Source organism: Oculina patagonica, chromosome 5 (assembly GCF_052425735.1).
Source record: "Oculina patagonica isolate OP01 chromosome 5, crgOcupat, whole genome shotgun sequence".
NCBI lineage: Eukaryota > Metazoa > Cnidaria > Anthozoa > Scleractinia > Oculinidae > Oculina > Oculina patagonica.
The window spans coordinates 18,073,366-18,099,101 of NC_135762.1; the positions used below are offsets into that span (position 1 = coordinate 18,073,366).

The 25,736-nt window shown below is 38.1% G+C and overlaps 4 protein-coding genes across 5 annotated transcripts in view; 2 read left to right on the forward strand and 2 right to left on the reverse strand.

The window, feature by feature from the left end:
• Window positions 1–4,134, forward strand: part of LOC144653065 (sodium- and chloride-dependent GABA transporter 2-like) — a 29,759-nt gene extending 25,625 nt beyond the window's left edge. The window contains exons 14-15 of one of the 2 annotated variants that reach the window (XR_013570661.1): window positions 2,624–2,781; window positions 3,096–4,134. Coding sequence is in view for 1 of the 2 variants with exons in the window: in XM_078512978.1 (XP_078369104.1) it covers window positions 2,624–2,719 (96 nt within the window). In the remaining variant the exon portion in view is untranslated. Of the gene's footprint in view, window positions 1–2,623 lie in introns of both variants that reach the window. The other variant, XM_078512978.1, reaches the window with a different exon arrangement.
• A 1,505-nt stretch (window positions 4,135–5,639) lies between these two features.
• On the reverse strand, window positions 5,640–6,550 carry LOC144654555 (translation initiation factor IF-3-like). Its single transcript, XM_078514715.1, has one exon. It carries the CDS (start codon window positions 6,511–6,513, stop codon window positions 5,818–5,820), a length of 696 nt encoding a protein of 231 aa, XP_078370841.1. The 5' UTR covers window positions 6,514–6,550; the 3' UTR covers window positions 5,640–5,817.
• A 7,605-nt stretch (window positions 6,551–14,155) lies between these two features.
• LOC144653089 (V-type proton ATPase 16 kDa proteolipid subunit c) lies at window positions 14,156–20,129 on the reverse strand. Its single transcript, XM_078513016.1, has 4 exons — window positions 19,955–20,129; window positions 19,702–19,860; window positions 15,960–15,984; window positions 14,156–14,404 (listed from the first exon to the last, which is right to left on the reverse strand). The coding sequence occupies exons 1-4, from the start codon at window positions 20,022–20,024 to the stop codon at window positions 14,188–14,190; spliced, it is 471 nt and encodes a 156-aa protein (XP_078369142.1). The 5' UTR covers window positions 20,025–20,129; the 3' UTR covers window positions 14,156–14,187.
• Window positions 20,130–20,199: 70 nt separating this feature from the next.
• Window positions 20,200–25,736, forward strand: part of LOC144653077 (proton-coupled zinc antiporter SLC30A9, mitochondrial-like) — an 81,929-nt gene continuing 76,392 nt past the window's right edge. Inside the window, exons 1-2 of the mRNA XM_078512994.1 lie at window positions 20,200–20,409; window positions 23,143–23,310. Of these exons, the coding sequence (XP_078369120.1) occupies window positions 20,289–20,409; window positions 23,143–23,310 (289 nt within the window). The 5' untranslated portion in view covers window positions 20,200–20,288. The remainder of the gene's footprint in view (window positions 20,410–23,142; window positions 23,311–25,736) is intronic.

A 25,736-nucleotide genomic window follows, 5' to 3' on the forward strand; every position in this document is an offset into this window, starting at 1 on the left:
TCTCAGCGGAGTTTTGACAAGAAATGCATTGGGAACAATGTCGTTTTAGCAAGCACGTCCTGGGACTGGAACCAGGATATATTCAGAACGTCTTTGGAATACTTTGGATGTCTTTGGGAATCTTTGGACATGGTCATGTTGTCTTTAGGAATCCTGGCACTCTCAGGATAAAAATCTCATGCCTTTGACCCACACAATTAAGTTGGCAGGTATATACACCTAATTGCAATAACATTGTCTTATTAAAAAGAAAAATGAAAAAGTTAAATAGGAATTAATTAGCTTTATAATCATCTGTACACTTATTAATCATGTAATAAGATAAATTGATTTATGTGTATTTTGAGACGTTTTGAGGCCATTCTTCAGTGAATTTCAAACATACGCCTATTAATTAATTTATTAACTAATTATTAATTCCTATAATTTGCCTTTTTTAATTGTTCCTTTTTCTATGACAACATTATTGCAATTAGGTGTAGACACATATTCAAATGAATGGCTTGATCAGTCTGAACTACCACAATTAGGGTTTTGTCAAAGCAGAAATCAAGGCACAGTTAAACCTTACAGACATAGTACAGTGGACACCTCCATAATATTGCTACTCAGCTTTGCCTCGCTCCATGATGTCCATATTAATGAGGTTCAACTGTATGTACTTTAAACACTCAGACCTTTGAGACCTGAAAAACTCGGACTCCTTGGATGTTAACAGTAGCCATTATGCTTGTAGTATAGTGACAACTTATGGTATAATATATCCTTTGCTGTTTATTGTCCCCCAGGGCTTTTAGCCAGGATTTGAAAAGTGGGCATCCAAACATTTTGATATAGCCTGAGTCCACTCTCCTTAAGGAGGGTCTGAGAACAAAATTTAAGCATGTAAGCTGTATTTCTGCAGTTTTGATAGAAAATTTATTTAAGGATTTCCAAATTTGCTAAAAAAATAACTCCCAATATGGCAATTCATATAAAAGTGGGCATCCATAGAACACCTGGACACCCATCTGGCTAAAAGCCTGGTGCCTCCACCGGCTTATTAGGACTAGGGGTGTGCTGAGTTGGTCTAGAACGATTTACCCACAAAACAACACAATAAATAGATAAGAACCGGGCTGGCCCCAGGCTCACTGGTTAGTTTATGTTTTTGTTAAGTGCCACTTGATGTACATCTTATATAGTAGAGTGTGTGAACAATAATTATTACTCAGGCTTCTACAAAGAATGTAGAAAAGCCTGAGTTTGAAATGGGACTTCAGGCGGTTTATTATCCTGGCGCAAATCGCCCTCTGACGTCTTCTGCGCGTGCGCAAGATATGAATATGCGTAGAAAAGGTCAGCGGAAGTGTTTTGAGGGTGATTGAACAAGAGATAGAAGCAAATGTCTCACTCACTCAGTCTTAGAGCAGTTTTCAATTGAGTGTCGTTAAAACCAAAACCAAAGTAATTACTCTGGCCAATAACAAAGGACACAGACAACCCAGTGAACCAATCAAAACTCGAAGCAAATACATGTAGCTGGCACGAAGTGCGGGAAAACGTGCGTGAGCGAGTCACAATTGGTTTTGGTTTTAGTTCTGATTGGCTGAGAAAGTGGCGCGAGATTTTTAAGCCAATCACTAAGCGTAGTAATGCAAAACCAAAGCAAACGCAATTTACTTTCGACACTCAAGTGAAAACCGCTCTAAGTAGAAGGTCAAAGATTGTAAGCTTGAGTACTGTGCGCTAAATCTTTATAAGACCAACAGTTTAACATGAAGAAAGTCAATTTTGGTACAGCTCGGTCCATTAACTTCACGAAAAACCTTTACGGGCGAACTCTTCCCGTCGAGAAACCAAGATTTAGTGAGCTCTCTGTGGAGGTGAAAACGTTAGAACTTACAGAGAATCATCTTTTAACTGCCATTACAGACGCCGTTGAACACTTAAACATAGCGAAAAACTAAACTGCTGAAATGCAACCGAGTTGTCCTGATGAACACAAAAGTATTTTCGAAGACTTCAAAAACGAAAGTGAAAATGAGTGCTTCAAGCAGCTTTATGGTAGCCATATTCTTTCTTATTATTTTTTTCTTTCGTGTTGATGTTATCGAGTTTATTTTGCTTGGTTTTTTTTTATGATTGTAATCGTATATGTGAAAAAGATAGTCAAGACCCTCGTGTCTTATGCAGATGCATTAAATGCAGAGGCTTTTGTTATTCTTAGACAAAGCTTTTCACTGAATTTGAGATGTAAACAATGATTCGATGGTGAGAAAAGACACGATATCTTGCGCTATGTGTTATGTATCTCGGAATATGTTTACTGTGATTATTTTCATGAAAGGATCGTAAATGGCGTGATCGTGGGAATGAGCTGAGCAGCCTACTAGACACAATCGCTGAAACGTCTTTATATTGACAATGAATATGATCCTCTTAGTTCAAATACACCCAAATCCTCTTTTATGCATGGTTATGTAAAGGTCAGAAAGTACAAAGATAATTACGGTATTCATGTATAAAACCAAGGTTATTTCCAAAAAGAAGCCTGAGTTCACGCAGTTATGCATCTAGTTTGCAATACAAGAGCAACGTAGATTAGATGTGAATTAATATCTGATGTTGAATTTTTCCCCAGCGCTGGAAAAAGCTGACCACACCCATCTTTACAAGGGATGAAGCCCAGAATGTGGAGAGCCAAGAAATGGAAAAAGTACATAACTCACAACTGTAACTTGTCACCCGCATACCAGCTAGCCGTTAACATATAATTTATAGAGTATAAGTAGTACGTACATACTAGTTATGCAACGCTTTCGAGTGGTATACTATGGAATATCCCACGAGTCACTTGTATTTTCTCGGTATACACACGAGCCTTAAGGCGAGTGTGTATGCCAAGAAAATACAAGTGACAAGTGGGATATTCCATAGTATACCACGAGAAAGTGTTGTGTAACTATTTTATACCATGCCATAGAAAATACGCTTACTAAATTTCGTCGAGAATACAGTCGCAGCGCACTATGGGAAGGTTGGGTTGAATACCGTCGAATATACAACGGCTTTCCTGTATTCTGATTGGCTGTATTTTCTATGGCATGGTATAAAAGACAGTATAGTTGAACCCTATTGATATTGAGTTAGATTTATTATTCTGTTAGATTAGTTATTATTCATTTTAGGTTCATATAAGATTAGTTAAATATTATTATTCATATTCATTTTGAGAGGTTTTGCTTCTGTGCATTTTATTGATGTAAAACAAACAGATGCAAGAGTGAAAACTGGAGTGTTTTACAACTTAAAATTTGTATTAAAAACAATTTAACAGAAAGCTTTAAACTTACAGTTAAAGTTTAAGTGGGTTCTTGTTTAAAAATAACAAATGAATTAAAAAAGTTTAACTCCCCGCTGCTTTTACACATTTTTATAATCTGCAGTTTGGCTGATTAAGTGGTGAAGTGAGTAGATCACCAAAAAAACTAAAACAATTACCAAGCAAATTGTGAACTGGGCTGATCACACTAGGTCACCAAGTTAATAATTAGAAATGGTTTGGTCAAGTAGAAACATGGGATGAATAACCAAAGCCAGGCTTGTCCCAAGCAACCCAGTTCAGGGAAAAGTAAAGTGAACAACCAGAGCCTCATGATCAGGCCTGGTATAAATCACTGGTACAAACATTATTTTTAAACTTTTTATTCTGCTGCATTTTTAGTTAAATGCTGTACTGTGTGCTGCTGTACTATAGTTTTTGTACTGTGTGCGTTATTTGTTTCTTTTTTGTGTTTGCAAGAAATAAAAAAAGTATTATAAACTTTAAAGCCCCCCTTATATAGCTAATTTAGGGAATTTTATTCACAGGCAGCCGTATCAGGTCTAGAATTTTAAGTACTGTCAGTAGTGATATTTTAGACAAATAAATAATTGTACAGTAAATAAGAAGCCCGACAAAATATTTGAACAGAAAAAATTATGAACTGTATTGGAGGGCAAGCTGGTTTTGCATAGTGAAGTCGCATGCTTCCATAAACAAAAAATGTATTTTTTGAACTAAAAATGATATTATTTGATAGTTTATCAAGAAGTTGTTTTTCCAACAGTAAAGAGCAAATGACAATAAACGGTTTATCTGGTGTTGAGACATCCTGCTTTCATGATCAAGTTTTTTAAGATAACAAGGGAAGTGTTGTTTCTGGTTGCACATTTTAAATTTCAACATGGGCACCACTCAGATCATGACATTTCAACTAGAGATGATTAAAGTGTAAAATAATGCTAGGGTGTTTTGAGCTTGGTTCAGTCTAGGGAGCAAACATGATTGAACATTATTAAAGCTGCGGACAAACGGGGTGGAAACTTGGACATTTGGAACTCTATTAGGAATAAAGCCTCCATAATTCAATTTCTCAGGTGTATGAGAGCACAAAGGCTAAGTCCTGCATTTGAGCCCAGTGGCCCTTCAGGCCAGGGCTTATCCCCCTTTTGGGTCATAGAAAACCTGGAAAGTTTGTTTTGGGATTTACAAATTTCATTTTCCAGGCCTGGAAAGTCATGGAATTTAAGTGTGGGCCCTGCAAAGTAAAGGTTGGGACACATTAGGCCTCGACCGCGGTTAAACGACAGAAATATGCAAAAAATAAGAGAAGTACTTCAAAGATAAGGTTTTAATTTTCACAGTTCAAAGTTCGATACATTACCGGTATCCTAAGGGTTTACTAAGTTTTTTGGAGCTTTACTAAAAAAGTTCTATGTGTTTGAAAATAGCGATATGCGGACTTGTCGGCGCCATTTGTCAAAGCACTTTGGTTCGGATGCCCAAGATGTAAAGTGTAAAAACACTCGTTTACCTGAGGAAATGGGATTATGCTTACACTCAGCAACTATTTTATCTATCCTTCTTCATACTAACACTTCAATATGAACAACAAACGCCGAAATGGAAAGAAAACCTGCCTAAGACGTTTGACTGCGGTGAACATTAGGCCACAAGTCGCTGCAGCATGTCCTGGGGACAAGTTGCTACAACATGCTGCCTCGTGTGACATTGTGCATTTTTGCAACAATCTTTGTCGCTATGACAGAATTTTGTCGCTGCGACTTGCTGATTGTAGCGACAAATTGAGCACAAGCAGCGTTGACGCAGCATGTGCACACTTTTGCGACAAAATATAAATTAACCAATTAGAGAGCGTCACATATACTAGTTCACATTCCCACTCTTCCAAATTTGCCGTGTGTACCAAACAAGCGCCTTGTTTTGAAGCACTACACACGGAGCGACTTGTCGCAGAGACCTGTCGCTGCAACTTGTTGCCTAGTGTGTCCCAACCTTAATGGAAAATGATGTTAAAAGCACAAAATAAGTTAGTCAGTTTTTTGGGGGGGGGAAAGGGGGGGGGGGTGCAAAGAAATGGATAAAACATACCTGAAATTAAGAAGTATTTTGGTTTTGAAACTTTCCAGAAAAAAGGTCAAATTTAGGTTATGGAAAACTTTGAAGGGTTATGGTAAAGGTTATGGAAAGTCACAGAGTTTCAAAGGAGTATGAACCCTGAACAACCTGATGTGGTAACCATTAAATTATCTTTTACAAATGCTTTTCGACTGTAGATAAGAGTAATAAAATTTGTTTGTTATCAGGCTGCATTTGATTGACTTCATTAAAACTAAGGAGGGAAGAGGGCAGGAATTGCATTCTATTTAATACAAACATTTGATTCCATTTTAATCAGACCAGTCATTACAATAACTGGATACCTGAGTATGATACACTGACAAAAATCGCTTAGCTCCATATGTGTATATAATGTGCCTTGTTGCTCTCAGTCAATTTTCAGATGAATTTGCCTTGACACCTGCACCACGACTGGGTTTAAAGATGCAGCTTATAAGTTGTGGAGTCTCCTCAACTGGCCTTTCAACTTTTGCACCCTCAATTTCTTGCTGTACTTTCTTTATGATGTCTAATTTATCCTCTGAGCTAGTCCTGCGTTTGTTTTTAACGAAAAGTTTCACTTGGTGGCCTTTCTCCAAATACTGTTGGATACGCTTCACCCTGAACTTCAAATCATGAGATTCTATTTTGTCAGTAACTTCGATCTTCTTTGTTTTGGGTGGTTTTAGAGACCGTGCTTTGATTCTTATATCAAGCTTGGACATCATTCTGTAGACTGGCACTGCGGTTTTGTCATTCTTGTTAACCCAAACAAGTTCTAGCGATTTCTCTCGAGCCATCCGCAGCGCTTCTGTAAGCGACATCTCACCTTGTTGACAACCTGTCTTGTCCACAAGCAAGACCGTTTTCTGCCCTCCTCGTTCCCCTTTGTAGCTTTCATGTTCATTTCTTTTTCTGGAGGAAGACAAAGCAATTGTTCTCGATTGTTGAAAGTGAAGAATCCCATTAATCCTTCCTTGGAAAGAGAACCTCCTGAAAACTGTTAAGGAACATAACGTGTAAACGGCTTTAAAATCGTTACAACAGCCTGAGATCACAGACTTCAGCATCCAAGAAAAGGAAGACATTTTCCACTGAATCGCCAGGCGTTCCAGTCAGTTTACCCATAAACTACTGCGCACCTCAATGTGACACGGGGACACCCCGCAACCCCTCCAAAAAATAATAATGCCTGTTCGTAGGGGGAGGGGGTTGAGCAATTTCCAAAAAATATACCTGAACACTGTGCACAGAAAAACGGCTTAAAGATGAATTACAGTCCGTACTGCGCAATCTCGGCTGCAATGTTTATGTGAGCCTCACAAACAAAGCAAAACTAAAAATTACGTGACAAACTTACCTGTTTCTTCATTATTAACGCCAGATATCCTTGCAGAACAAATAATAACAAGTAGAAGAACCTTGACGCTATTTCAAACCGACGTTTCAGCTCATCGGAAGTTCTTGAACGAAGCGAACTGTAATGGCGGACTAAAAAACTTCATGTATGCTCTACCGAAGTGTAACGTTTCAACGAATTCAAAACAAAAACGTAAACAAACCCCGAGTCTGCGCAGTACGGACTGGAAATCAGCTTTAAAACATCATGCAAGTAAAGCCACGAGTAAAAGAAAATTAAAAAAAATCTTCATAAAAATTCTTGCTTCTCTTTCTCTATCCATCAGATAAATTATTATCCAGTGAAAGTAAACTTACTATATCACAGGGTTCGTACCCCATTTTCACAAACAATATTTCAGGACAATTCCAGTACTTCAAAATAAGGTGGCTTAATACAGTTTTGAGGGGATAGTGAGCCCAACTTTTAACTCTCTTTAAAAATATTCAGAATGTTCTTTCTTTCTCTTATTACTGTTTTTTAAAGCATATAGCCATATTATGCGACATTTGACCAATAAAAATGCTAATAAACAATCAATAAAGGGCCAAAATGAATGGCCGAGTCTTAGAGGGGACTGGGCACTATGAACAGCGTTTTTCTCAAAATCTACCCGTACGACCCCTCCTCAAAATTTCAGAAATTACAAATTGCTTTGATTAAACATTCATGCAAAGTAAAATAAAAATCTGAAAGGCAGAATTTGAGCTTTTTTTTAAAGGGGCAAAATATCACATTTTCCTATTTTGCGAAAAATCTGTCTTACAGATTTTTATTTTACTTTGCATGAATGTTTAATCAAAGCCAATTTGTAATTTCTGAAATTTTGAGGTGGGGTGTACGGGTAGATTTTGAGAAAAACGCTGTTAAAACAACTAGTGCCCAGTCCCCTCTTAAGCACTCGCCATTCATTTTGGCTCTTTATTGATTGTTCATTAACATTTTTATTGGTCAAATGTCGCATAATATGGCTATATGCTTTAAAAAACAGTAATAAGAGAAAGAAAGAACATTCCTGAATATTTTTAAAGAGAGTTAAAAGTTGGGCTCACTTATCCCCTCAAAACTGTATTAAGCCACCTTAACCCTTTCACCCCAAGATCTCGATCAGTATTTCTCCGTACTGTCTGTACATGATGTTAGTTTTGAGGATTCAGTTATTACTTCATTCTCGTCCCCATAACCCTTTAGTTTCTCTTAGCTGGCTGGGCTTCTCGTGCTAAGCCGGCTGAGAGAAACGAAAAGGCTAGGGGACGAGAATGTTTCCAGGACCGGTGTCCTACTGTAGCCGATTTTGACCCCCCGGTCAAAATTCGCTAGCGGATATTGACCCCCCGGTCAAAATCCACTAGCAGATTTGGACCCCCGGGTGTCCATATTTGCTAGCGGATTTTGACCCCCCTTCGCGAATTTTGACCCCCCCCCCCCCCGTCAAAAGTGATCATACTCGATTACTTTGCTATCGTACTCCTGGAGTCGTAAACGAATAAAAGAAAAGACGATTAAATGTTAATACGAATATTTCATGAACATTGAAAAGACGAAATAGACAAGGTAACTCTCGGTGTTTACCAAACACAGCATGCATGCGCATTGCAAAATCTATGTTACGCTTATTCTCAACACGGCCCGAAGCAACGTTTTCCAATCGAAAATCAAGTGTCATTTTAGTTGATCCTAGGCTAAAGTGCAGAACCAAATTAACAATTGATTTTTTTGGTTAGCTTGTTGTATACGTCTGAACTTGAATTGAAATAAAACGATTTTCACAAAAAGCGCAAACGCGAGTTTTATCCCTTCTTTGAATTATTTGTGAAACTAGATATTTTATTTTTTTTGTAAATACCGTATTTACTCGAATAAGCGCCGCGGCGCTTATTTAATTTTACGCGCGACAAGTGCGGCGCTTATTCGAGGGCGGCGCTTATTTAAAATTTGGACGCCACAAAGAATCTAATATTTTGCATTTATCGAAAATAGCGTCTTTTGAGTGTCAGTATTCGTCTCTTGCCGAAGAGAGAAGTGGCGCTAGCTGTCCTGGCAAAGTTCGCGCCCTTCACAACATTTACAGAACTACGTATTGTAAGAATGTTAAAACAAATGGGTGAGCGGTAAAACAATCACTTTTTGAACTGCAAAGCATCGCTTTTGATGGAAAGAAATGTCCAAGTTTGTTTAAGAGTTGCTTTATAGTGTTTATAGTGCCGTTTTTAGTTAAACAGAATTTCTCAAATAAGCTCTGCATCGGGACTGCGGCGCTTATTCGGGGGCGGCGCTTATTAACTTTTTGAGTTATTTTTTCAAAAATAGCTCTTAGTCGGCGCGATGGACCTGTAATCAGTCAGTGAAGTATGTGTGTTTGTCACACCAATCAGATTTCAGGTACTATCAGAACCAATCAAATTGAAGTTTATAAAGGGGAAGCAATCTGACACAGTTGTAGTGAGCGATTTCGTTCGAAGATTTTAGATTTGTAGGAGGCGGAATTGGTGAGTTGTGAATTAACCCTCGATTAAAAACGTGTTTTTCGTAACGCTCGCCTGCTTACAACACACGCGCCGTCAGCAAAAGGCCAACACAAAATTGTTATTCGTCTTAGGGCCTCTTCATATGATCCCGGTTGACCGGGCTGGCCCAGTTACCGAGATCTCGGTTCACTCCTATTTTCTTGTAAAATTTTGGATGTGTTCATATGAGAAGGTGGGCCAGCCCGGTTACCGATATCTCGGTTTCTGCAACCGAGATCTCGACAACCGGGAAAAAAAATTTCCCATATGAACGCTCCAGCCCGGTCGCCGGGACGCAACTTTTTTTGAGAAAATAGCCTCCCTTTCGTAATTGGGTGGTCCAAATGGTTTAATTTTGCCTTGTATCTATTTCCACTTCAGAAATATGCGAATTAGCTTTATTAATAAAGTTACAAGGGTCAAAAAAGCTACGATAGTCGCGAAAGATGCAACTTTATGTGTCGCCATTTTGCCTTCGTTTCTTGAATTTTATCCCCGTCAACCGGGCTAAAATTTTCCATATGAACAGAGGTCAAAATCCGTCCTGGTAACTGAGGCAGCCCGTAAACCGGGCTCATGTGAAGAGGCCCTTATTCGAGCGTTCGTTTTGAAGAGGCTAAGCTTTCCTGACCGTGGTAAAAATTACATAAAGCATTTGCACACAGCAGATTAGCTCAGATTTAAAGATTAATGTTGTCATTATGATGTTAATACTGTGGGTATATTTACAAAGAGTCGCGATCGAAGAAATGGAAAGGAATCTTCTTTTGATTCCTAAATATAATACTGGAGACACCGTGGCGTTAAATAACTGCAAACCGCAATTAATTTAATAAGTCTCTTGAGCGTCTTGCTCAATTCACCAATTCAGAAGTGGCGTTTGTGTTTATACCATTAAAACATTTCGTTCAAACATTTAATCAACCGATATAAGTATTAACTTTGCTGTTAAAAGCAACTACGATCGATAGCAAAGCAGAATAAGAGCGTGCCATTCCGTGACAATTTGATAACTCAATTAGTTCTTGTTTGTTGAATAAAATTTACGTTGTGAATGAACCAAAATCTTTGTTGAACAGTTCTGACAGGAAACAAATATTCCAGGTGTACTGCGCTTTAAAGAACATTCCCGAAGAGAGTGGTTTTTGATTTGATTCGTTTATTACTTCGTTTATTACAGTACTTTTCGTTCAATGACTATTGAGCGTGTTAAATGAAGACATGGCTTTTTCGAGAAAAACAATGGTATCGTGTTACGTTAGTTTTCAAAAAAACAAAGGTATCATGTTACAAAAGTGAGAAAAACAACAGTATCATATTACAGTGTTTGGCAAAAAGCCAAAAGTATTCCGTAACAAACAGAAGTATCACGTTACGGGTGCTACAAAGCTGGCAACAAAATAACCGCTTTAAACAGAATAAGAACGTGCCATTATGTGACATTTTGATAATTAAATTAGTTCTTGTTTTTCAATATAATGATAAAAATTTACGTATTGAATAAAACAGTTCAGATGTATCAAAATGCACGTAAAAATTATTTTGTTTGCAAGCAAATTTTGTGCAAAAAAGTGACTCCGTGGGCCGCCATACACAAATAGCTCAACCCATGACATAAACCATCCCAACAGGACAATCACCCAGTTTCACCCCAAGCCACCCCATAAATTGAAAAAATAACTCCTGCACGCTTAGCGTGCCTATGTTTTGTCCCAGATGCGGCGCTTATTCGAGGGAGGCGCTTATTCGGGGGCGGCGCTTATTCGATTAAATACGGTACCTGTTCACGGTATGATAATTATTCTTATACCGAAAGCGTAAAAACACATTTACTGTTGTGTGTTTAATATTCTCTCGTTGTCTTTAGTTTAAAGTTAAATAAAGTTGCTAACACCGCGTTTTTTTCTAGTTTGAGTATAAAGAGGGAAACAAAGCTTAAATAACAATTGTTTAGGGGGAGTCAAAATCGGCAAAGGGGGTCAATATCCGCTAGCGGATATTGACCGGGGGTCAAAATCGGCTGTGACACCGGTAGTCTTTTCCCAGGACTTTCCACTCCTAGAAAGAACTCAAGATTACAATCCGTTCAAAATACGGCAGCTCGAATTATTACACATACTAGGAAATTCGATCATATTACCCCTGTGCTACACTGGCTACCTGTCCGCTATCGTATAATTTACAAAATTCTCTTACTAGTCTACAAAGCTCTCCATGGGGCAGCGCCTTGCTACATGCAAGAGTTACTTTACTATCACACCTCTCGGAGATTTTTAACATCATCTACACAGCACCTTCTTGCGACCCCCAAAGCAAAATTAATAACATGGAGAGAGAGCGTTTGCCGTGGCAGCCCCAAGACTGTGGAACACAATCCCACTTGAACTTAGATTAAGTCCTTCTATTGACATTTTTAAGAGACATTTGAAAACTTACCTTTTTAAACAGGCTTTTTAATTACTATTATTTTTTAGGTACATTTGAACTTATATCTGTAAATATCCGTTTTTTAAATTTTTTTAGAGTTTTTTAACTTTTTAAATGGGGTTAAATATATTATTTAACAAGGTTAAATATATTATTTAACTTAGTTAGCGACTAGGAGCTATTGTGGCTGCTCTGTAGTTGTGTGGCGTTGGCGTGGCGTGGCGTTTATTAGCGTACATTGGCGGGCTGGCTATTTCCTTTGCATGGCGTTTACTTCGTGTCAAGCGCTGCGGGCAACTTCCGGCGCTCTTGTGGTCAGCGGTTACCTGCCATGTTCCTATGCGTGCGCCGTTGCACGTGCTAGTAGTTTCACTGAGTCGCGTAGCTTCACTGAGTTTAGTGCTCGAGGCGTTGTGGCTTACTTGTAATATTTTTTTTAGTTTTTTTTTTTTTTTTTTTCTCTTCTTCCACCGAATTTCACTCTTGTGACGGGTGCTGGGACGGGGCTGGGTGTGGCGGGCGGGGCTCGTGGCTGGGTTGTGGCTAGGGCAGGCTTTCGGGGTGTTTTTGCTGCCTGGGTTCGGGGTCGGCAGCTCCAGCCCCCGGGCTCCTTGGCACCCAACCTCCATGTGCGACACAGGCGTTAACATCATTTTATTAATATTTTTTTATTGTAAAGCGCCATGAGCAATTAGTGGATTTTGGCACTATAAAAATACTTTTTATTATTTATTTATTAGAAAGTGCCACAATAAAATTTCAGGACTTTCCTGGACCCGTACAAACCCTGATAACATTATCCACACTTTGCGGCCAGGTGTTTGAGGACCTTTCGAGGGAGAGGGGGTTTAATAGAGTGATTGGTTTGTTTAAGAGGGGCCTGTTTCATACCATGTATCAGTTAGGGTACATACAGCGGCTTTTTGTTTTTATATATGTCAAGGTGTTTTTTTTTTTTTTTTTTTTTTTTTGGGGGGGGGGGGGCTTAACTAAAAAAAAAGAAACAGAGCTGCTTATGGTCATACTCTCTGGTAAAGAAACAATCTTTAAAACTACATAATGTGTTTGAAATCATTTTAATGAACACCTTCTACATCCTGATTACAGTTTAACATGTACAGTGTATGTCACAGTATTTAGCATCACATTATTCTTCTTGCCCGTCTTCTTGCAGTGTCGTCACACAAAAATTATTTTTTTCCCTGCTGCTTTGATTTACTTACTCTAGTCACAGGCAGACCAACCTACAGTGTATGCACTTCACGGGAGATCGACAAACTAAAGAAATTTAAAGAAATCTTTGGCAATAATGAATAAGGTTCACCTTGATCTGGATATCTCAGTTTCAAGTTAGATGAAATCTTAGTCGACTCATAAAAAATTAGTGATCTTTTGTCCACCTTTCTATGATGTTTTAAGTTTTAAGTGATATTTCAGTGATTTGTTTTCGACCATTGGCTTTATCAAACGGAGAGACAAGGCAGACAGCTTGATAGCCGGTGGCTGCAACCTTGTCCAATTCAAGCTTGAACTGATGCAAAAATATCAAAATTATCACCTCAAAAATCCCAGCATCCAATTGACTAGATTATTTTTTCTGTGCCTGTTCCAATTATAGCCTCGACCTTCCAAAATGTTCAGAGAAAAGCCATCCTGAAGTCAAAAAGTAGCTTTCTAAACATGATCAGTGCAAGATTCTGGACCAAAGGAATTTGAAACATGAAATAACAAAAGGAAATAAGAGCGTTCACTTGATGCTTGACAGGTCTGTCAAATTGAGTGGTCTGCCTGTGCTCTAGTGACTTACAGGTCCAGGCCATGAAAATTCCACACAGGACGTCTCCATAGGAGTTACAAATTATTACAAGTTATTTTAATAACTTGTAATAATAAGAGAAGTCCCAAGAGTGAAGATAATGGAAGCACGTTTTAAAAATGATAGATAACCAGTAAATCACAGTACTGCAATAATTTAAAAAGAAATTTTAGGGCACAACCTTAGAACTAAAGAAAAGTAACTTGAGGTATGGGCTAAAAGTTTGTGTACAATTTTTTGCATCCTCCACAGTGGAAGTTTATAATTATTCATCAGTTTATTTGAGCATTTTCTACAGTATACATCATGATAAAATTAATCTTTAATGGACTAATTGCTACATGTAGATAACTTTTTTAAAACAAAACCATTACAAATCATAGCATGATGACATGCTTAGAAAGAAATCTAATATTAAACCAAATATTTGGCATGTCACCTTGGATAATTCTTTTCTTCACCAGTTGACAACATGACAACAAAAATATATCAAGTCTGACGGAAATTAACATAATCTGTGACAAAAATTAGCTTCAGCAGTTGCCCAGGAAGATGCAGCCCACACTAATTCCAAAATAATGTTATTTAGGTATGTGTTCTTTATCAGGCAAGATTATTTTCCAGCATTCTTTGTGGTAAGGATTAAGGCAACAATCAGTCCATACAGACCAAGAACTTCAGCAAAAATCAAAATAAGAATCATGCCAACAAAAAGACGAGGCTGCTGGGCTGTTCCTCTAACACCAGCATCTCCAACAATGCCAATGGCAAATCCTGCAGCAAGGCCACTCAATCCTACACTCAGGCCAGCACCCAAATCTAGAAAACTCCTTCAGACAAAAAGAAAAGTATATCAACAAAAACACATTAATTAAAGTGTTAAGGTAACTTCTGTTACAACGGTTTGTAATGTAGCTTGTTTTATTGTCATTTCCCTGCATACCTAATACTCCTGATTACACAGAAGAATAAATAAGAAGATAGTCTCAATTTCAAACTCTTCTAAAAAAAGATTTTTGGACACTGGAGTGCTGGTTTTAAAATGTGGGAAATATTACATTTGTATTTATCTACATGTAACTTAAGTCTAAAACATTTGTGTAGCATTTTTCAAAAGAAGATTGACTCATTACACTGCCACTGAACAAAGCAGTGATGATTTTGTAGAAAGTTATAGGTATATGTTGTGTGTTTTATCCTGGTTTTTGAACCATTAGATGTTACTTATTGGATAAAATAAACAAACCAAACAATCTACAAGCAATGGAAACTGAATATTGAAAATTTGAATACCGTAAAGTTCCGTGTATAAGCCGCACCCGTAGATAAGCCGCACCCCCGATTTGGAAGCTCAAATTTTGGAAAAAAATATACATACCATAAAGTTTGAAGTTCAAGTGAAGTTCTACTGGTAAACAAACAAGGGCAAACAAGCACAGTTTCGAGACACTGACACGGTGGTTGTTGCAATGTTTAATATAAATTAAGTTTTAAGAAAGCTAAATTTCACTTGTCATACCTTCTTTTTAGTTTGAGTTCACAATATCTTAAATTTGGATGCTCTCTTGATATCATTTTTTCGAGATTATCACTTCTAAGCACTCCTGAAACACTTGTAATTCATTCGAATCGTTCGCGAATGACGAATGCTTAGTAGCCAAGCTCTGAATTGTAGAGAGGAGTCTGGGCTTTAAAAACAAACATGGCGGCATTTTCTTCGGAAGAAACCACGTTTTTATTTCAAGATTCTTGGAAACTGCTACCCGCAACAGGATAAAAACTTCATGCAGAATAAGAGTTTGTTAATCCAGCAGATGTATTTGCTGTGAAGGTCAATAAAAAACCGAAGCGGTCGGCCATTTGCCTTGTGAGTATTTGCGTTTATCTTGGTGCCTTCTCGCACGCGGCGGAAAGACACGATTCGAATGACTGGCAGGCTTCACTCAAACAGCTTTGCAGAGGAACTAAAAGGTAGTGAACAACAACAAAGTTTTCAGGTTGTTATATGTTCATTCAATGACGTCTTGAGAAGTTTTTTATGAATATTAATTAGGCCTTTGAGAACTCCAACCAGAGATGTTTCCGTAGATAAGCCGCACCCCCGATTTTTGACTTGAATTTAGAGGAAAAAGGTGCGGCTTATACACGGAACTTTACGGTATATGTGGTGTCAATGATTCTTATTGTTCGAAATAATTTTTCATTAATGCTTCTAAATATTCAAACTGCCAGAGAATCTGACAGTTGTATAAAAACTCCCTTATTTTACACCTGTCCCTTCATGTTCAGAACAAGTGTTAAATAAATAAAATGGAGGATACTATGTCAATCTAAATTTACAGTGATTCAGGTTTACACTAGAAAGTAAAAACAATGACTACTCACTTGTACAGAGTGTAGTCCTTACCAACTGAAAAAAAAGAAAAAAAGGTATATTTATAGTAACTACATACATAAATGTATTCCCACTTAAAGTTACACTTGATGCTTTTTACCACACAAGGTATCAACTCCATGATAAGCCACACTGACAGTTTACAAAAAACTGTATCAAAACCGGTCTTTCAGAAACTTTGCTTTTGTTGTAAATCTTTGTGTATATACACCGAATGCAAATATGGCGGACCACTCAGTCGGTGCCTGGGACGAGTCACATGAAAGCGAGGCTAGTCAATGCTTTCCTAGAAAAGCCTTGCTTCGTGGTCGATCTGGCCTGTTAAGTTTCGACCTTCCTATGAGTTTTTGGGTTCGCTTATGCCACCTGAAGGGAAAAGAATCTACCACAGCAGAGAAAGTTTCTTTGCTAGTTTCCCCTTTCACCTCTAAGGGGAAATCAGACGAAGGAAAGGAGTTCACGATCGACGAAGGAACTTTTTACAAAGTTTGTTCATTACATTTCGGGTTAGAAGATCTAAGACTAGTGATAACGATACGTTAAGTAGTGCGACCATGTGTATTTTGTATAGAATTATCTTTTAAAAATGTTGTGAAATAAAAGAAACTACAGGAATGTGAATTCTAGAAATGAGTTATGTTTGATGTGAATTATTGTTTTTCAATCCGGTCAGTGTAAAATGCAGACTGCAGACCAGGGGTAAAATACAGGCCGAGGGTAAAGTAACGAAATATGAGTCACAAAGCCATTTTTCCCTGCCGGCTAGCTGCTCCAAATTTCGAAGAAATGTACGCCAGACAACACTTCGCATGAGCTATCATGAAAATGAAGTGGTGATAAATGTCATACAAAATAGATAATTTGATCGAAAGCTATCAAATTAACTTTTTGATACGTTTAAAAACCCGATTTAACTCATTTAACTGGACGGTTTAAGGATAATTTAGAAAAATAATTCTCTTTTAGACCATGCCGACACAGCAAGGTCGCGTTCAGCGATCAAATTACTCCACCCCAACAGCTCTTTCAAGTGTTTTTAACTGGCGCAGATTAAACGCTTCCGCAGTAAAGTTATAAATAATGGCTTTGCTTCGCTAACCGTCGTAATAAATTAAAATACTATATAAAAAAATAAAAGGTACAACACTTTTATGTTTATAGCGAGCGGTTAACTTGCTTGCTTGCATTGCGAATTGCAGACGATCGAGGATTTTGTGACACGTCCGGCTGCCACACAAGGAGCGATAAACAAATGAGTTTGTGTGCGTAAAAAATATAATTTCCGAAAGGGCAAAGCCTGAAACAGCTAAAAGGGCTGTTAACCGTTCAGTTTCATCCAGTTTACTGGTGACGAAGACTTGAAGTCTCACAAGGTCAAGTCCGTATTAAAAGTAAAAAATTGAACACATTTTGTGTCGGCATATAAACATTTTAATACCGCCAGTCCATTCACGTGTTTGCTCATGTGAAAGTAATCTGACATACATTTCTTCGAACTTTGGAGTCGGCGGAAGGCTTTGTGACTCGTATTTCATTACTTTACCGTCTGTCTGCATTTTTCTCCCGGTCTGCAGTCTTTATTTTACCCTCAATCTGCATTTTAGTCTTTGTTTTACACTAACCGCTCAGAAAACTCATGAGCGATGTGAAAACACGTTGACATCGTCGGGCACGTACGAACACGCCAAATAAGGAAAATGGAATTATTGAACGCATGTTTCGCTGCACCAAATATGGATTAATTTAATTAAAATCATATGAGCAGGAACATTTGTTCACATGCTAAATGCCAAATATAGCTCGAGAACAATACAAGCGCCCGCGAAGTTCAGGAGTATATAACGCAATCGCTAGTCAGCGCACAGGCAGACCACCCTATGTGTTCGTGGTTAATAATTGTTGACATAAGGTTATGTTGAAATCAATGGCGCATATAGAAGATATATAGAGAAACATTACGTTGGCTTCGATTTACTACAAAATATAAAATTTACTCTAAATGATTCAATAAAAGTTAAGATGAAATGCTGAATGTGTCTTTTGTTGTGTTTTTTTTTGCCGCCCCGAGCCCTTTAAGACGTTTATTTTGCGAGATCATTTAGCGACCGTTGGAAGAGAGAGAGAAGAGAAAACAAGGCAGGCAGCTTTACCGCCGGCGGTCGCGACCTTGTCTAATTCAAGCTGGAACTGACGCTAAACCATCAAAATTCTCGCCTCGAAAACACCGGCATCCGATCGACTAGATATTTCTCTGTCCTTGTGCCGAATTAGAGCTTCACACTTCCAATATTTTTCGAGAAAAGCGATCCCGAAGTCTCAAAAGTAGCTTTCTCCATATGATCAGTGCAAAATTCTGGATCAAAGGAATTTGAAACATGCGAATAACAAAAGAAAATTTATAGGGCACGTGCGTGTCTGTTCTGTCTCTCCTGTGTCGAGGGAAACTGGGTCAAACTGAAAACGGAGGGAATCATGGGAAGGAAGAGAAAAAGCTCCCTTCCTTCTTCCTTCCCATCACCCTTCGGGCTCCCCACGCTTCTCATGTTAATATTAAGGTCATTGCCCTGAAATAGAACTGAACACAATTTTTTAACCAAACTTCGCCTACTGGTTTAATACGTTAAGGAAACTTAAATTTTGAAATAAAAAAGGGGGTCACCAGATTCGTTTAGTAGCAGGAAGACCTTGTATATTCCATATAATTCCTTTAAAATTCCTCTGCGAGTACTAGTAAAGTACACGTTTTTAGCGATAATTTATTTTTCAAACACAAGAATTGATCTGTTTTCATTTTACAGAAAGAATTTGATCACTACACCAAAAATATGAGAAAAAATTGATAGGTCACCAGACTCGTTTACGAGAAAGTGACAATTTACTTCTCTCGCGGGCTAAGCCACATAGAAAAAGCCGCCATTTTGTTTATGTGCGTAAAAATTCTGCGCAGTAAGGATGCGCAATGCAATACAGGGCAATGACCTTAATAGGTGAGACTGAGAGACGACTGGGGACGAGTCAGTCGCTAACCTTCACTTTCACAGTAGCACCATGTAGAATGATAAACCTTGAGATTTCCCGCGGTAGGTGTCCAACTACGACTGGTCTAAGCCGACTAACAGTTTTTCTTATTGCAGCAATTGCGTAGCGGTCGTGCGGATTATTTTCCTCGTGAATTGTTTCAAGCTCTTCATTTAGTTTCGGATTCCACAGCTCTTTATAAACATGGAAACCGCGTAGTCCACATGGGGAGGCGAAATTCAATACCAGCGAATTCGAAGAGTCCATTTCAGTTGTGAAGTTGAAATGACCAGATGACTGACTGAAATGTATACACGTAGACATCCGATACACGTTATAATCGACGGTAAAATAGCGTGATCGCGTGAAACGGACCAGATGGCGGAATTTCATATTATACTCACTTTAATTTAGCGATGATTTAAATTAAGCGACACTTAATTTTGGTGCATTTTAATTTAGTGATTTTTTGAAAAATCGCTAATATCGCTAAATTAAAGTGTCGCCAAAATAAGGTATAGAAAATTGAGAAGAAAAGTGCTTTGGCAAATATATTGGTATGTCTTGTCTAAAATGAACTCCATATCGCTTCAGTTGCCAAATAACAGAACATTGACATCAAATTTTCTAACCAACAACACTATTCAAAGTATACGAAAGAACGAGAGGGTGACGTCATTTTCATACATATCAAAAAGATTAGGATGAACTTACTGCCATTGCCGACAAGAACAGCTACAACCAGTCCGTAAATAGCAATGATACCCGCCATAACTACTGGAATTATAGACTTCATGATTAATTCTGGTCGCATAACACTCATAGCAGCGATTCCTGTTCCACTCTTGGCTGTCCCATAAGCTGCTCCTAGGGCTAAGATTGATTTTTACCGAATTCATGATCAGCATGGTACAAACACATACATAAACACACCAAAAAAGAATAACAAGGAATAAATCATGCTTACCACTGAACACCATCGCTGAGGTTGCCCCCATAACTCCGAAGAAAGCGACGTAAGACGGCTGATCTGCCATTTTATTTCTGAAAATTTAGAGTTCGATCCCACCAGAAAATACCAGCTGCTAGTCAATATGGCGGAAGGCTGATGGTCAGGTGATCGCTGCCTTCGATCATGTGACAAAGCCATGTGATAACACAAACCTCGTTGAAGCGGTCTTGGAAACGAGGTTAGGATGGACTCGACCAAGATTTTCTCGGACAAAAATGTAGCTCGGTTACCTAATAACAACATGGTGGTTTGTCCACCGATGGTGAAATGAAAGATCTAGAGAGAGAAAATGTCAGCAACTTTGTGGAAATGTCCACGGCAGAATGTGAGGATCGGACTCTTTTTGCGATGGAAGGGTTTCTCCTTCTTGAGTAAAGGTTCCGTTCACGATAAGCTTCAATTATGTGGAGGTACTGTATAATTTGGTCAGTTTGAGGCTCATGATTGTTTTTGACAGTTTCCTTGCTTCAGCCTTTAACCCTTGAACGTACAGGCAGTGTTACCCCCACAACTGCGCAACCCTTCTAGGGGTTTTGTCAGTATAAGAAACTTTGAACTATACCCTAAGAAGTCCAGGGCTTACATGTAAGATGAGGTCATGGCAGGGGTTTTAGGGCATAACTCGATAAATATTATCATCATAGGGATAAATATATATTATTTGCCGGCCGGGAGGTCCGTATTTGGGAAAAACTGTACCCGAGGGCTTGAGTACGGCCCGAGGCCGCAGGTTGAGGGCCGTGCTCAATACTGAGGGTACAGTTTTTCCCAATACGGACCAACCTAGGCTGGCAAATAACGTTTTTTTTTTTCTACTTTAACTTCATTACGTCTTCACGCCGGTTTAAATGTGTCTTTCTGAAATGGGCAATACCGCTGGAAATTGTAGCCTGAAGGCTCCATTTTTTCCTTTGGGTATAAGTTTCGGCAGCCACCGAAAACGTGTCGCACAACTTCGGTTTTATTCGTTTCTAAAAAGGTGAGATATTTTGGAAGAAGCCGCCCAAGTGACTTCAAAAGACAGAACAATAGAGCAATTAACCTACCTTGAGCGAACGGAGTTGGGAACGTATCCTTTTGTTCTTGAAGTGTGATTGAACGTCTGATAACCACTGCAGACATTTTGTAGATTTAAGTCTTTCGCACTGTATTTTTAGCTTTTATCTTTATATATTAGTAAAGAGCGTGTCGAGAGCTTTAAAAAGAGATCTTGAACGAGTTGTTTTGATCGTTGGAGGCGAAATTAGTTTTGTTTCCTCCGAGCGCGGAGCGGCGGTCTCAATTTACAGAGTTAATTATGCGTTTACAGAGTTAATTCCGACGCGTGTTTTATGCCCAGATCACTTTGTATAAATTTAAACTCTTCCTTTTGTTGCTGAAATTTTATTCTAGCTTTCTAAGTGCACAAAGCGATATATTAATCGAGGATTCACTTTAATTTAGTCTAACAAAGCAATAAGCTACCGTAAGTGAGTGCTTTGTTTTTGTAACCCGCCATGTTTTATGTGTAAAGCGTTGTCGTCTGTTCACCGCAGAATAAAAACAAGGGATTTGATATTTTGATTTTTGCGCACAACAAAGCGAATGAAACCTTGATTTATAATATTGTGAACACGGGGAAATCTATAAGCTTTATTTACCTAGCCTTCGGTGACGATTTTTAAAAACGATGTTGAATGTGAAACCGTGCTACGGGCGAGTAAGCTTTTAGCCGAGCTTTTCTAATTTTCGCCAAGTTTACCAAAGATAACCTTTGCTTAGCTTTATCGTGTGTCACGCCAAGCTTTTGATTTGCATTAAACAATTATTTTCTAATTGAAAAGAACTGGCTTTGTTTATTAGCTTACACGTGTCATGGCGTATACAAACGCGGCCGGCACAATAACATCGCTTTTCAATTATTTCCTTGAAAAAAAGTATTCCTTTTTAAATGATTTTTCGCTTTGGTTGTATCGAAGATATTTACATGCGGTTAACAGAAATTATACCGGAGCTTGCTTTACGCCCGTACGTCCACTCCCGGCACTGGCTTTAAAAAAATTTGCGGTTTTTAAGTTAATCAATCATTCCACGCATTAAAGAGGCATAGAAAATAAAATCAGTGAAGCAGATTCCCAGGAGATTTTATTCAGTCTGGTAACAAAAGAAATACATCTCACCTACATCAAAGATGTTGCGCCTTTCACGATCTTCAGATGCATGCCGGCTTGTCGGCAAATAGATCGGAATGAATAAGCAATGAGTTAAAACAATAGCTTGAATATATGAATGCTTAATAACCTCAAAATTTGAGGTACACATTTAAACCGGCGCGGAGACGTAATGTGTTTGGAAAAGAAACTAAAAACAGATGTGTCGCAAAATCTTTGTTGTATATGCGCGGATTTGATTTGATTTGAGTCCGACTCAATCGACGAGCAAGAGTGGAGAATGCTGTTTGCTATTTAAGTCCGAATAAAATAGCTTCACTTAAAATGAACCGTACTCAAAAAAGGTTCAGCATATTTAATTTACCCTGTAGAGAATCATGAAACGCAAATGAAGTCATTAATATAGCACAAATATGCCACAAAACTTAACAAATTGAAATTGATTTCAGTCGGTTTGCCGAACAATTCTCGATAAGCTTTAAAATGTTTTGAAAAGTCTTGAAAGAATTTTTGCTTGTTAAGCCTATTTCTCTGACTCAAAAATACTCTTTGACTGGAAAGCATTTGCGTACTGTCAAAACATACATTAAATTCATTTTCTGCATTTGGAGCTTCAGAAATATTTTAAATGAATAATAAAACAATTATTGAATTTGGCCATTGTATGATATGAAGAATTATGTAGATCTCGGAGGGTGTTATCTGCCTCAGCCTTCGGCTTCGGCGGATAGCACATTCCTAAATCTGCATAATTCTTCATATCATACTCTGCCTCATCCCATAATTTATTGCTAAATAACTATCCAAAAGTTACATGGATAAGGGATAATGTAGCAACTACAGAATGCAGCGCCACTTTTGAAGACGGTGTATCTTATAATGCAAGTGTATTAATGACAGTAGCATGCATTGCAGCTATAAAAATTGAGTTAGCAGGTTGTTGGACCGGTGTGCATGAGACCTGTACTAATAATTTTTCTACATATCAAACAGCATGCGGCAGAAGACACCATTTACCAAGTCATCTTTGTACAAGGTATTTTTACAGTCATTGTTATAAACACCTGAGAAGTGTTTCAAGCCATGCAAGTGGATCCAACGGAAGCAATGGTGAAGATGATACTACCCAAGTCAAGTCTTCAAGACAAAAGACCACTAAAGGTAATTGTTGTTACAACATGAAAAATTTACCCAAAGGGTAATGCTTGCCTTGTTAGACTACACTTTTCAATAGAACCTCCTGCAAGTTATGGTTTTTAACCTTGTTATGTTTACTTGTTAAGGGCGTATTTATTTGCAACATACGCATATACATGTCGCATTTCTAACGCGTACCCAGTTTCAAATAAATGCGTCGATAACTCCCAAATCCCCTGGGTAAACAACAAGACACATATGGAAAGACCTGTCAAGATTAGAGAAATTTTTCCTGTACTGGCTTTTTTGCCACAAAATACCACAGAATAAGTTTTATTGAGTAGTGAAAGGAATATAGCTAGTCAGAATACGACAGTGCTGATATGATCAGTGATTTTAACACGAAAATAGATGATGAGGAGCACGAGGCTAAAACAGCCATTGCACGCCGGTGGTTCCGAATTATTTATACTTTCATATTAGATCAGTATGATAAAAAAAGGGAATCAAAGGAAATGAGAATCGATAGTGCTATCTCAAGCTTTTCAGAATTTTTGCCAAGCAGGAAATTTTAAATTGGTGCACAAAGGTATTCTCTAAAATAAGGTTTAACGAAAAACAACAACAACGACAACAATAAACAAACAAACAAGCAAGCAAACGAACAACAAGAGTGAACGTTAAAATTCATAATTCATATTTCTGTGAGGAATGAATTTATTTGCGAATAATGGAGAACTCACAATTTCCCGTTAAATGACCTAGCGAGCATATAGTTACATGCAATTCTCTCTGCTTTGAGTTTATTACAAAAAATTGAAAATTCGAGAACCTTTTCTTTTGCGTCACATTCCTGGTTACATGTGGAGGGTATACGATTAATCGGTAGCATATCGATTAATCGCATTCAAGTCGTACATTTCAACCCTGTGCTTGCAAATTCACACACAAACGTAGTCAAAAATTGCGTCTTCGTATTCTGTGTAATACTGAGTAATATTTTCTGGGGTCAAATTTGCTTCAGATTCACTTTAATCAAACTGTACGGTTATTTTTCTCAAACAAGCAAGAGAAAAAATTGCACAGCCCTAAAACTTTTTCGGCACAAATGTGGTTCGTTTGACACGAGAATACAATAGGTCAACAATCAGTCTCTCCTTTGGGGTTACCTTATTATAGGAATATAACGAAGCATTTTAATAACAACGGGAACAAAATGTATGCGTAATCAAATTAATACGAATTGTAGAGAATGTATGTTAACATGCATTTAATTAACGCGAATCGTTGTGTGGCATGTGCTCACATGCAGTTAATTAACACGAATTTGATGCGTAGTAATTTTTATTGCAACCTGCGTGATTTTAAAGTCAAAACAACAACCTCCAACAACAGAACTCGAGGTTTAATTCTGATAAATCATACACAACAAAGATATTTAAACAGACCAAATAGTGACTAATATTAAATGAATGGATCCAGGGATGGAATGCATCCCATCCTTGTGCTTTCCAGCGTTCCACTGCCTCTGTTATTCCTGCAGCTTTGACGGAGAAGTAAATGTCGGTTAAACATAACTTTTCCGGAACTAAAGGCGTCTTAAAATAACAATGCTGGAAAATAGTGTGATTTTAATTAATAATGACGTAAATTAAGGTACATGAAATTAACGCAAATTTTTTAAATTTGCGTTAATTACATGTATCGTTAATTTCCTATAATAAGGTATAAGGTATAAGGTAATCAAGGACATACAAAGGAAACAGTAATACCAAGAACAATATTGCTTAATTAGTTTGCTACGCTGCGCCATTGCTTATTCGCGTACCCCATACGCATAACCAGAAATGCGACGCAAATAAATACGTCGTCTCGTCTTCCGGTATACGCGTATGCTGCAAATAAATATGCCCTAAATTTTTTCTAATGTTTGAATGCTTATCTCCATTAGCTCTTTAGCTAAAATTATCAATATTATTGAGCTTAAACAAATGTCATTGTGTTATGTTGTGATAAGTGTAAAGGACCCTATCTCTTGTGGGCTTAACAAATTTACAGAAAGTACATTGAACATGTACTACCGAATTAGGTAGACTGTTTTTTCGGAGCCGCACAAAACAGTTGCCGTTGGCGACAAAGACGTGTGTTTAGGGTCACGTGGGTTACAGCTGTCAAATGAAAAGGTAAACGCACGTGAGCACATTCCTTTGCTCGTTGTAGAACATCGTGATCCTCGCTCGCGCTTCAACCAGTTATCAGCCGTCGATCTTTCGCTTTCTACTTCCTTAAACTTCCCTCGAAAATAACCCGATGCAGGATGGCACCTACTAAAAGACCTTCCCTTGCTATTAACGGAAAAGCCCGCCATCTCTCTTGCCTCAGGAATGTGAAGGAATGTGATCACATGTGCATACCAATGCGGCGTTAGTTGTAAATCATGTGGGCTTAAT